A 13,834-nucleotide genomic window follows, 5' to 3' on the forward strand; every position below is an offset into this window, starting at 1 on the left:
TACATACAAATGCACAAAGACATAATACATACCTCTTACTACAATGTGGTGTAGGGTAAAAAAACAACGTTAAGTTCGGAACAGACCATCGGAAATGATTAAATAGACATAGAAATTAATATATTCACCATCCTATAGAGGTAATGCATATAATTCAACGTCAATTTGTTAAACATTTTTCCTTTTGATCATTTCAATTATAATTCTGTTATAAAACAAATATTTGCGCCTTCCTCAGCGTATATATACAAATTTACTCCAAGTTTATGGGCATTACATTTAATGGAAAATTCATTGACGCTTGGTACTTCTTAAGTCCTTCAAAAGACCAAATTTTCCTCATAGCATACGAATAGGATGTATTTTAAAAATAGCAGGAAAGTAATCTCAAGAAGACCCTAACTTTCGAGTAGCCGGTGTTGAATCTTTAATCAACTACAATGGTTTAATTTTTTCTAGTAAAAGCCTATAAACCCTCCACAGACAAACCAAGCTTCGTAACAAGTCAACAGATTAGAATTACATTTCAGCTGCCTGTGGTTTTATTTTTACAGATAAAAGCTGGGGGTATATTTCTGTATGCCATATACTATGTACATACATACATATATTAAATTGAATGCAACAATTTTAATAAACAGTAACGTTAGAACGCGCTCTACAAATGAAGTATATATTCAAAATTAAAAATACAAACATTGTAAATCTGTAACACGTTTTATTGGTCTATATTTTATTAAAAACATTTTTGTTGTAGTTGTAATATATTTTACTTTTTAATATATAAATAACATGACGATTTGAAAACAGAAATTAAATAAGTGTACTTTAATGTAGTAGAAAGTGTTTGTTGTTGTTGTTGTTTTTCTTTTTGTTGTTGTTGTTATAAAAGCAATATTACAATAACTGTGGTAGAATTGGCTCCTGTAATAGATATTTTACAACTGATACCACTTTTTATCCTTGTATTTAAGCATTAATGAATGCGCTGTGCCGCTGAAATCTTGAGCTTGATTGGACATGCGTTCGGCACGTTCCTCTAGCATGTTAAGTTTTTCGCCGCGTTCCATTGCCAATAGATGGGCGCGACTTATTTCAGAAGCTGCTGTCGAAGCTCTCTGATTTAATTGTTCAAGTGTTGGGCCCGGAATGTGTTTAGCAATAGAACGATTTGCCTTCCCACTTTGTTCTCCAACTGTAATATGGAAGAGCAATATTGTCATAGTATAAAATGACATTCTGTTAGCCTCACCCACAAATGAATACTTACATAGTTCTTCTCTGTCCAAACTCTTGGCGCCGCCACCAAATAATCCCTTAAAGAAACTTTCTTTTGGCTGCTCTGGCATCTCTTGAACCGTGTACAATGATCCCATCATATCTAAAATAAATTGACTAAAAGAAGACGGCAAATTTATTCAGTTGTTTTTTATATTGAAATTCATTAAAATTTTTATTATTTTTGATTTGTTTCCTACTTACCAAAACTCTGACGATATTGTAAACTTTTGTATTTCGGTGGGTGATGCCATGTACAGACCATGACCTTTGTTACTGAAGCAAAATATTTTTGATATTCTATATTTTTGTGTGAGAAGACAAGAAAAAAAAGATACAAACAATAATAATAATAAGAATACATGGAATTAGTAACAATAGTTATTTGGTTAAGTCATATAACACATACTGTGTTATATCTTCGTGAACAATGATTTGTTGACCCCATATGGAAAGCATTGGATCCACAATTCCCTGTTTGCATTTGGTTTGAAAACTATGCGGATGAAGAGAAATGAGAACATTGGATATGTCAGTTACAATTTCCTAAGCTAATATTACAAATTAAACGATGTAAAACTAAGTGAGGGTTGGAAACAGAAATAAATGACAATAACATAACATACAATATGTGCACAGATTAGTTAACTTACCTTAAGTCCATAAGTGGTAAGAACTCTGTATCCATTAACAACTTTAGACTAGGAAGACTATGTACCATTAGATGGCCATTGGAAAGATAGGTTGCTAAGCAAGTTCCATCTGTAATAACAGAGGGTATTTGGAATTTGTATGGGATATATCTATATAATTATTACTTCTCTTTCTACAAACCTTTCATTGTGATAGTTTTAGCTTTAACCGCAAAATCCATTTCCGAAAATTGTATGCGATTAGCACAACATTGATTTGCAATATCGAAGACTTTGGTTTGTTTCTCGCTTGCAATTACGATATATTGTCTATCAGCTATGGTATCTAGGCCGGTGCTAACGCTTCCACTAATACCACTGCTACTGGCACTGGTACTCACATTACCACCAGATGTATTTGATATTGTATTGGCAGTTGTTGGTGTAAATGTAGGACTTGTCCGACTGCTACTTTTTGTTGGCGTTCCTGTAGGTGAAAACCAAAATGCAATAATAATACACTTATTATCGATAAGTCTAAATACAAGTATGTCAATTAGGGTTATAACTTTTTTGCATTTTTCCCCTCTCGTTAAAAAAGTTTCCGCGCCGAATGCATGCAAGTTTTCCCCTGCAGTTATTTCATTAATTTTTTTCATTACGACAGAAAATTGTTATTAAGTAAGCTTCTTTGTGACATTGCATATCGACACCTCCAAATAATAGTATGCTAAGTCTAAAAAGTGAGTTTTGCAGGAGAAGCTCTAAAAGTTTGGAAATTTCTTTGACCTTCAGTACTATGCTAAGTAAAAATTTGTTTATAACTTCTGTTCGGATTGTCCGATCATTACCAAAATTTGACAGAATTTAAGTTAAAGGACGTTCGACACCTCCAAATAATAGTTTGCTAATTCTGAAAAGCGAGTTTTGCAGGACAGGCTCTAAAAGTTTGGAAATTTCTTTGACCTTCAGTACTATGCTAAGTAAAAATTTGTTTATAACTTCTGTTCGGATTGTCCGATCATTACCAAAATTTGACAGAATTTAAGTTAAAGGACGTTAAATATAAAAATGTAAAGAACTTGAAAACATGCTAAGTCGACTTAGCATACTATTGTTTGGAGCCGTCGATATAATCTTCAATATCAAGAACTTTTACAAAAGTCTCATACAACATTTTTGCCAAATCGCGATATTTTGAGCGGAATATATACCTCTAACTTCTTTTAGTTTTTGCTTATTATATCTAAGAAGACTACAATATGTCAGAAATTCATACATATACAATAATAAAATCGATGATATGGATGCATATCGGATGTTGTCAAAAGATAAAGAACAGACTGTATCTGCCATGACTCTCTGTGGACTGGACAACGAGAAGCTGTTAAAGTAGAGAGAAGGGAGAAGTTCAACAGTGCTATCAACTCTTATTTAAACTTGTTATTGGATTTTTGTCTGTAACCAAAAAATGAGTTACAGAATTCCACTACAGACTTCAGTATTGTCCACTTACTATACGACGATAATGATGACGAAGAGTGTGAAGCAACACAGTTTATTTTGCTGTAGTCTTCGGTTTAAGCCCGCACAACCTCTGACACTGACTTGTGGTGGAAGCGTGTGTGAAAAATCAATCACTTCTCGGAATTTTATTGGTCTCGGCTTTGGCTGATGCGGATTAAATATACTGAAATGTAGTGTAGCTCACAAAACGAAAAAATAATAAAACCTGAGTATTTTGGTATCAACTACATACAGTTTGCCAAGGAAATGTTTTCAAACTGAGAAAACGAACACTTTTCATGCATTAAGTAGTAAAAAATGACAAATAGTTGTGATAAAAATGTCGGATTTTTGCAAAAAATAGTTGGTCGACTTATTTAAGACCAAATTTAATGGATAAATAAAAAATTAACCCACTTAGTTCAACAATAATGACCAAAAGAATAATTAACATGTAATGCAGGGTGCCAAGAAAATGTTTTCAAAATGTAATTAAGGTTCCAAAATACCCCATGTTTTCGGTAAATGTATAAAAATCATGACATTTTATGAATTTATTTCTTAACAATAACTGCCGCAACTGTTAAGAAAGCAACTGCCGTTTTTGGTAACATAAAATGTCAAAATTTGACATCAATTCAATGCAATATGTTACCATCAGCTGGCATGATAATGCTACCTGTATTAACTTTTTTATACATGTAACTACCACCGATCGCATCAACGAAAATTGTCGATTATATTCGATTATAATCGGTTTTCGGCGGTTAACGATTAATCGAATGTCGATTTTTTCAACACTCTCGAATAATCGACTAACCGAAAATCGAGTTTTAGTTTTTTCACAAAAACCGAATGATCGAAAAACCGATTATAGCATTTCACTGTGTATCCCTATTTTCTTAAGCTGGGTACACATTGTCAGTTTTGAATGACAGCTTTGTTGTTGCTTGCTAGTGTGGCCGTTCATTTTTGTCATTCATCATTAGACATCGGATTTTGCATATTTGCATATTTTTTATTAATAAAGATACGAAAATTCTGATTGGACCAAAATTCGTTTTGAAGAAAACTGAATGCAATGACAGGCTCATATTTTTTATTTTTTTGCATATTTGCATATTTTGCATATGCACAAAATATGCAAAAATATATAATATAATAATTTTTTTGACAAAAATCATCAAATTAAATTTGGAAAGTCATCAAAAAGTGTTCTATATTAAGTTTATTGCCGTTAAACGTCGATTTCTTAGCAGATTATCATGTTATTAGTTATTATTCCGCCACAGCAATAAATCTGGACTAAAAGACGTAGAAAATTTCCTATAACACAGCCTTCTTATTACAACATAAGTTGCTTTCTAATACAAATTTGTTCAAAAACTCAATCAGAAATGTCAAAATGTATGTATCCAAATATGTTGATAGGTTCTGCTCGGCCAAAATTGTCTGACAGAATAACAAATGAGCTAGAAATTAAGACTAAGGAAATATTGAATATTACATAACATCTTTCATATTTAATTAAAAACATATAACAAATATATACGGTGCCATCATGAATATTTCCCTCTGAATTTTCCACACGGAAAATAATTTTTAAAAGTGAAATTCTTTTAAAATCAATATTTGCTAAAAGTTGAAAAGTACTAGATTCGCTTATTATGGCGTATACAAGTCGAATCGACAAAAATATTCCCTTTTTGAGCATAAATACGGAAATACAAAAATTGGGGAAAGGAAACAAATTCTGCACGGAATTTTTATTCATGATTGCACTGATAACTATATTTTAATACCCTAAGGGTATTATGTCTTAGTGAATGAGTTTGCAACATGCAAAATGAAACGAAATAGACCCACAGTGCCTTTTGATGATCTGCATAGATTCGCATCTCGCCATGGCTTTTTGAAAATAAAGCACAGGTCACATTTTTAGACCACTTCGCATAAAAATTGGGGATTTTTTGGCCCTAGGGCGATCCCTATTTTGGTAAGAATTGATTCAGATTTGAATATTGCTCCCATATATACAGTTGATTCGCGATAATCCCTACACCACAGGTTTCGGCGGTGTCCGAAATATCAAAATGTTCGGATTAACGAATTGTAAGGAAAATAAATTATTTTATATGATTAAATCACTCGTGGATGTTATATAATAATACTTTTTTAAATTGTAACTGCTAATTACGAACACTTAAATGAAAGTGCTCTACGTGTAAAAACTAGTGAGATTTTTCTACTCGAAAATCCGGAAAAAGAAAAAGCCAATCAGATTGTGAAAGTAGTGCTAGAAATATGGCGTTTTTAAAGTTTACATCAAACCTATAGACAGATGCATAATTTCATCGTTTTGTAAATTAATATTCCTTAAAATCTTTGCCTTTTAGGTGTATAGTGCATTTGGCAACTTTAATGACAATATTGCGCGAATATTTTTCTTAATATATTTATTTATATCCTATACAACAAGATTAATGTGTCATGAAAGGTTTGTCCTTGTACTCGATAATTTTTACTAAATGTTGCTGAAACAATTTTTTTACCAACTTCTCCATTAAACAACTGTCAAAATTCAAAGCATTGGTAATAATTAGTACAAATTATCGAGTACACGGACAGGTATTAATTAAACAATTGTGTATACAAAAGGGTTATGACTTTTCGACTGTGTTATCAAAATTGTTTTCCTGTAGCAGGAATGAATGAACTATATTTTTTAGCATTCCAAATACTTTTCTAGCAGAAATATGTGAGTGGTTTTGCCATTTAAAGACAATTCCAAGGTTTTTGACTTATTTTACCACTACCACTCTATTGTGTGGTTTTTCTAAGTGATGTCATATTGACCTAGTCATTGGACGTTCTTCATTTTTCTTATTATTCATCCTGGGTGGGTATAACAATAATGCATTACTTTTCGCCGAGGAGTGAACATTTTCGAATTCTGCATTATGCGTACAATATAGACCGAAATTATAAAATTATGTATTTTTAGTGCATTAAACTAAAACCATGCCATCAATATTAAAGCGGCAGTTAGAGCATTTTTCCAATGAAGCTTTTTGACCATAAAGAACAAAAATTGCCAATTTATGTCTGTATAAACTGAATAAAGGACTAAACACTATAAATATATTAAAATCTAATATGTGGATATTCAAAACGTATACTTCTAATTATAGTTATATTCCAGAACCTGGAATCGTAAATGGTACTTTAGTACTTTTTCCCATTTTTCGCTAAAAAACGAACCCTTTTTCCAAAAACTAGAAAAAATTGCGCTTTTATCTAAACAAAAATAGCGATGACTAACTCTAGCTCCTTTGTTTTTCTGCTAGACAATTTTGGCCGATTAGAAACTATCACCATATTTGGACACGTTGATTTTGACATTTCTGATTGAGTTTTTGAAAATTTTCCATTATCTATCTACATTTGTATAGGAAGCAAATTATGTTGTAATAGGAATGCTGGGTTATTTGACATTTTCTTACATTGTGAAAACTGATTTAAGTCTTGTTAGTCTAGATTTATTACTGTGGCGGAATATCTGGAGAGTCTCAAAAAAATAATAATCTGCAAAAAACTATGTTAAACGTCAAAAAACTTAATTTAGAATTTTGTGGTTGCTGGACGGTTGGACAGTTATCGATAATTGCAAAAAATCGTCATTCAAAACTGACAATGTGTACTGTACTTTAATTGTAATGTCAAACATCAGACTTACGTTCTTTTTTGGCATCTCTACTATCATCCCGCCATGGTTCAGAAGAAAATGGTATTATTGTGCCAAAAGCATCCAAAAATGACATTGATGTTATTGCACCTTTTAGGCGTAGAACTGGACCGCCTATAAGTGTCAAAGAAAGAGATTTTAAATGATTTAGTTAAACAACATCAACAACAAAAACCGGAAGGCACAACTTACCGTTTATTGTGACCAAAACTGGTTGAGATTTTCTTACTTCACGTTCTGGCATGGAAACGACCAGCGTTAAGATGGAACCAAAACTAGTACCAACCCACAATGTTGGGACTACGGATAGCATGTCTTTAAATAGAACGTGAGTGGGTATACAAATATGAATTACAAAAAAAAAAAAAAAAAAATACACAATTCATACCATTCCTTTTGTTGTAACTTTCGATGAACGCCAAACAGGTAACTGACTCTGCGGAAGACATGTCTATGCTCGACATCGACGAGGATCTGGATCTTGAGAATGATCCGTCAACTTTTTCTGAAATTATCATTTAAAATTAGTCAATAATTCTTATATTAAGTTATGCATATGTTCTTTGAATTATGTGTGTTATGAGATGACCATGATTACTATGGCTGAATTGATGAGGTTTAGATGCAGTTTTTTCTGATATGTGAGGGTAGATACAAGTTGTTGTGAAAGGATTAGAGTTGATACGTTGTAGTGATGCGATTAAGAAGAATTGTTTGTTTATGTGTGTGCTGGAAATGAAATGAATGAATTTGAAAGAGTGTACCGTGGGTGGTGTGACTACATAGACATTAGTTTTAGCATAATGGGAGAGATCGAGATAAAGGTGAGAGGAAAGGTTGGAGTGAGTGATTGATTGTTCAATTAGGTGTTAAAGTGTACAGTAATGCAATGCAAGCAACATACATAATGAATTGTCATTCTAATCAAACCTTATATGTACGATAAAGCCAGTTTCAATCAGAACATACATATGCTCATCATGATACGTAATTTTCAGCTGAATTAGTTGTTACCCTTGAAATACTTCAATTCAAAGTTCATATCTTATAATTGATTTTATATTTATATTGAATATAAAATGTCAAAAGATATTGAATAAAATGGCCCTTCTCGAAATGTTCTTAGGAAAAAAACCTAAATACATTTTGAAAAATCGTTCCAACTAAAATGTATTAATAAAGCATTTAGCACTGTCGTAGGACCTTTTTATTACTCGTCTACGATGAAATGAAGTATTTTATGCTAGCAAATTTCTAAAAACATACGCTTCCAGAAACTTCAAGAGTCTACTATTTTTGATGTTTCCATTATAAATTCGTAAAAAAATTCAGAAATAGTAGATTCTTGCACGTTCTGGAACACAGCATTAATTTCCAAAAAAAGTAAAAAGACAGCTTCCACACCATTAATTTTAAAATGTTCAGTTTTAGCCGTACGTACATATGTTAGAGAATTTTTACGATTGATCCCACATTACCCACACAATATTATTTTGTCAAAAACTAAACGTTGAAAATTTCATATCACAATATTTGAGTTAAACCCTGTTAATTTATTTATTTATTTTTGATATGTATATGTATTGTCCAGCGATCTGACGATAGAAGTGCAATAAATAGAACAAGTTGGTTGGTTGGTTTGGACAATTGTTGTTAAAATTATTTGTAATAGAAAAAAAGTATTTCCCACGAACATCCTTTAAAAGACAAGAGGAGAAGTCTCTCACATCAATGAGTAAACCCTGATTCTACATACATATAGTTTGATGATATGGGACTTCTATTTTTAACATCGAGTCCGAGCGGGGTGCCTAACGTCGCCTTTTATAGAACATTTTTAAGCGGCAGAAAGTGCAAGCCAACAATACGCTGAGGTGTTTTTGCAATCGCTGAAAATTGTTGCTGTTGTCTGAAATCGAAACCAGACGTTCACTATGCAAGGCGGACATGCAAACATTTGCAAAATAATGCATTCCTACTAATAAATATTATAAATATAATATTGAATAACACTAGCGAAATTTCGGTCCCTTGGCACAGAACATTATTTCTAAGTAATATGTTAAGAGAAATTATAGATCGGAGACTATAGCTAGAACTTTACTTTAGAAAATAAGGCAACATTTCAAATCGTTTACATAATATGAAAAAATGTATAAATTTTCTAAAAAAAAACTGCAAGTCAAAATGTGGAAGCTTGATTTTCACCGTAAACGTATGACCTAGTGGACTTTTTTGCTCAGTACAATTACAAGAATTAGAAACGCGAAGCGCCCATTCAGATTTCTTTTCTTCCATACTAATCGCTCCACCCTAGTACATATACACCTAATTCAAAATAGAGTACAAATACAGTACGTTAAAAATAAGGCACAGTTACCTAAAATATATCTATATACTCTATAATAAAGTACTGTTGGTCACCGTAACTTTTGCACATACACCGATTCCGTGTGTGAAGGAACCATGTGCAAAATGATGGGAGTACGACCAATACAGAATAAGCGGTATGCAGGAGGATATGAAAAATCGCATCGCATACAGTTCTAGAAACAACATACAGCCCGATCATAATGTAAAACAGTGCCGAACATACCGTTAATGCTGGTTACTAAGGTTTTCGGTAATTCACACACACGACCCGAACCCGAAGAAAGAGCGTAAAGCTTGCATGCATACAAACTTACTAATACACTGTCTCTATCGTTCAAACTGAAAGGGTGGCCTCCACTTGCAAATTTCAGAAAATCGAAGAAAATTTGATTGTCTTATTTTAAACTAGAAGTAGCAATATTGCCTGAGATATGAGCTTTGGAAGGGAAACATTTATTATGTTTGTATGTATGTAAACTGTACTTAAGCGAAACATAGAAACTAAAAACTTGTTTTTCTCGAAATGACATTTTGAAATCGGTGCCAACTCTTGAAATGTTGACTTTTTTGGTCCACCATTTCAGTAAATTCTAATATTTTTTAAAATGTCGATCGATAAAGGAATGGTTCTTTATGTTCTAAATAAGCCCACGAAAATATATGACGATCGATTAATTAGTTTTCGAAATAGAGTTGGCACCGCAAAACACTTTTACAAGAAAAGGGTTTCGTGGACGACCATTTGCCACAAAACCACATAATATTTTTCAACAACAGAAATAACAATGTGAATTGTTAGTCATATTTTTGTGGACATGTAAAGTATATAGTAGCCGAAATTTTTAATGCCTAACATGTTTCACATATGCGTTATAACGGTACTATTTACTCTATGGAAATATATGCATATTTTACCATTTCTACATGGTTCGCCAGAATAGAACCATCCTATAAATTTACGTAAATCGATTGTTGTTCGCGGTAAACTTTTATAAAGAACTAGATATAATTCAAAATAAAGGCCGAGAGGGTCCATTGCCAACAAATATTGGGGTGAAAAAGCGTATTAGGGTCTCGTAAAATGATGAAAAATGATGGAGAAATCGGTAGAAACAATTAATAAAGTCAAAATTTTATACTGAATTGTGTTCAAAATGTTCAAAGTCACAAGAAAATTACAAAAAGTCACATTTGATAGTTTTATCAGTAAAAAAAGAGTAAATATGGTAAAGATAACTCCAATTTCTGCTTTCCAATTCAAAGATTAATATTCTATCTGAGGAAAATGAATGCAAATCTATGGGTTCCACGCGGTTTTGTTGCTTCCGAACATTTACAGTTCCGAAAAATAACGAAACCCCTACAGCTGACCGCTTCATGTGCGTACTACGCACAGAGAGAGACAAAAAGTCGATTCAAAATCAACACTGTATGGTGTCAACATGAGCACGGGCGTGTTCATTTTTTGACCAAGGCTGTTGTCAGTTTTTTTTTTAAATCTGACCACTAATGGTGTCAAGATGAGCACATGCGTGTTCAATTTTTAATATTTCGACAACAAACGCGCTGACTTTGACCACGGTACGTTGTCAATTCTCGAAACCGTTAACAACATCTCGTTGTCAATAACGGATGTGGTTAGTTTGACCACGTATGGTGTAAAGTTTTCTCTGGGTGTATGTACCTAAGGGAAGGGGTAATTTCTTTCGATAGTTATCGTGTCCACCACCCACTTTAGTTGGGTAAGGAAGCATGGACATGGCTACGAAAAACATAATATCGCTGTAAAGCGGAAGTACCTTCTGTAAAAATTTCCAAAAGATCCTCGAACAGCCCTTAAACTGTACATAAGCGGAAACGTTTGTGATGGAGGTACCCGAAGATGTTGTCCGAACTTGATGTACAGTGGTGGCCAATAGAAAAATTGATTTAACATTTTTTTGAAAGTAAAATTAGGTACTTTTTGAAATTATGAAGACATATGAAAATACATAAGAAGCCTTAATATTTAATGGTCAAAAATAAATTGCAACTCATCCAGATCCCATGGAAAAATCTTCAAGATTTTTTAAAAAATAATTTTTTAATTTATTCAAATCATTTGTTTTGGGAAATTTAAAAGTGAATAAAAGATTAAAACTGATATTAGTCATACGTACTTTATGGACGGTGTTGCATTAACATGGGTACAAGGTTCAAAAACTGTGGAAGTTATGGAAATATCTTCACATTTCAGTTTTCGATTTCATAAAATAAAAGCCTGGACACATAAGAAGCATGGCATTCTTGCTTAAATCATATCTGGTAAATGACTAAAGACCAAGTTCGACCCAATTCAAATGAGATTCTGAAATCTTTTTATTAGGTCGAACTTGGTCTTTAGTCTTTTATCAGATATGACTTCAGCAAGAATACCATGCTTCTTATGTGTCAAGGCCTTAAGAGTGTTGAATACTGATCTATTGAAATTCAGGATTCTATAAAGTTGAAAAGTTTTAGAAATCTCATCAGATGATAATTAACCACAAACATTTAATATATTGACATTTGCAGAAAAAGCACAGGCGGTCCCAAAAGGAAAACGTTTCTTCTAGCCAATTTATGTTAACAATTAACTGCAGTGACGTGAATATATCTCTGTAAAATATCGCAATTGTTCAATAAATTATCTATGCCATACCATAATAAACAATTCGCGGTTCCTTTTATAAAATAATCATCAATCAAACTCTCTTAGCTTATCAAAAAAATGTATACAAAAATTAACGAAACAATCTTCAATATAATTAGAAACGTAAAAAATGTAACTAAAATTTCTGGACAGAATAATTATTTGGAGATGTATTTTTGTTGTTGTCTTCATGGAATATGTATCTATGTATGTAAGTATGTATTTATATATGTATGTATTATGTTTTGTAGTGTTGTACATGTCATCGTATGTTCTTCGTTCATAGCGAAATAATAATTAAGAATAGAATAGTAGGAAACGAGTATTACTTACGTTTTTTAAAGAAATGATTACAAAATATTATGAAAAAAGTAAATTTTCGCAAACGGACCTAATATCACATGACAAAATATCATATAACAATAATAATAACAATAGTTGTAAATTAACAATAGTAAGTATGTAGGTAGAAGAAGTAATAATAAAAAATTATAGTTATTTATTATAATAATAAATATTGAAATAAAATGGCGTTTGCTGTTTTCAAACACTTTGAGAAATAAATTAGTATTCATTTACCAATATGAACAAATAAATTTCAATATTTATTTATTTATTTGTTTTTTTTTTATTCAAATATATAAGAAGCCTTATTTGTATGGTCTATGTTGATGATATGGTAACACTACAAATCATACAAGTCATAAAATAGCCAATCACTGATTATTGAATCGATTCGAAAATATGTTCCAACAAACAAAACATTAATAATATGTATGTAGTTTATATCTTTATGATAAATGCATAGGAATTGTATGTACATAAAACTAATTGTAAACGAAAAATATATTTTATTGCGATTCTCGTAAATAAATGCGTTTTTTTGGACTATTGATCGCTTGCCAAGTGGAAGTGTTTTTTCCTAGTGAGTGGAGAATATTGTAAAACTGTATAAGTTTTATAAGATATTCATGTGTATACAGTCACAGAAAAATTTCAAAGCATACAAGATTTTTGTCTGTTTTTTTGTGCCGCTGTATTGTAAGGTAGTGTGCTTTGTTTTTCTACTAAAATTTGGTTAACATTATTAAACTTATGAAAACTAGTGTGGGTCGTAATAATAATTCATAAGATGAACTCAATACATCCGATGCGGATACATTAGTCCAGTCAAAATAGACATGCGTATAAGGGGGAAATAGCAAAAATTCCCACAAAGCTGAAGTTCAGTGGAAAGCTAGAAGTAAATGGAAGTAACGTCTTAAAAGTCCCCATCTATCCCATGTGTGCAAACGAAGTTATTCAGGGTCAAAGGTCATTTTTGGTGGCCTTTTTCAGTTTTTTTGATTTTTTTCAAAAACGGTAAGACCTATCAGAAATCAACTAAACTAAAAGTTGTAGGCTTACAAATTGTCTACAAGAATGATTTTCAATAGCCATTCTTGAAATATCGTGATATAAGTGTCAATTACACATGAAAAGAACGCGGTATTAAATCTGGCCTTTCGGGTCAAATAACCGGTGAACCGGATCCGCCGCCCATGAAAATTATACATTTCCGTAATCAGCGCAACAAACCTTACCTTTTGACATAAATTCAAAAAAAATCGGAGAGTTTTCGTTGGGTTC

General features: G+C 32.1%; 1 protein-coding gene across 32 annotated transcripts in view; it reads right to left on the reverse strand.

Annotated features, from left to right (window-relative positions):
• Positions 1 to 698: 698 nt before the first annotated feature.
• Positions 699 to 13,834, reverse strand: part of Tomosyn (syntaxin-binding protein tomosyn) — a 171,222-nt gene continuing 158,086 nt past the window's right edge. For 15 of the 32 annotated variants that reach the window (XM_073978857.1, XM_073978880.1, XM_073978872.1 and 12 more), the window contains 9 exons: positions 7,550 to 7,666; positions 7,354 to 7,476; positions 7,153 to 7,275; positions 2,113 to 2,397; positions 1,932 to 2,040; positions 1,688 to 1,774; positions 1,483 to 1,578; positions 1,271 to 1,395; positions 699 to 1,195 (listed from right to left, as the gene is read on the reverse strand). In XM_073978857.1, the coding sequence (XP_073834958.1) occupies positions 939 to 1,195; positions 1,271 to 1,395; positions 1,483 to 1,578; positions 1,688 to 1,774; positions 1,932 to 2,040; positions 2,113 to 2,397; positions 7,153 to 7,275; positions 7,354 to 7,476; positions 7,550 to 7,666 (1,322 nt within the window). In that variant the 3' untranslated portion in view covers positions 699 to 938. Of the gene's footprint in view, positions 1,196 to 1,270; positions 1,396 to 1,482; positions 1,579 to 1,687; positions 1,775 to 1,931; positions 2,041 to 2,112; positions 2,398 to 7,152; positions 7,276 to 7,353; positions 7,477 to 7,549; positions 7,667 to 12,538; positions 12,597 to 13,834 lie in introns of all 32 variants that reach the window. The other 17 variants (XM_073978864.1, XM_073978886.1, XM_073978877.1 and 14 more) reach the window with 3 other exon arrangements.

This window comes from Musca autumnalis, unplaced genomic scaffold (assembly GCF_047663935.1).
Source record: "Musca autumnalis isolate F117 unplaced genomic scaffold, ASM4766393v1 scaffold_3, whole genome shotgun sequence".
NCBI classification, from domain to species: Eukaryota; Metazoa; Arthropoda; class Insecta; order Diptera; family Muscidae; genus Musca; species Musca autumnalis.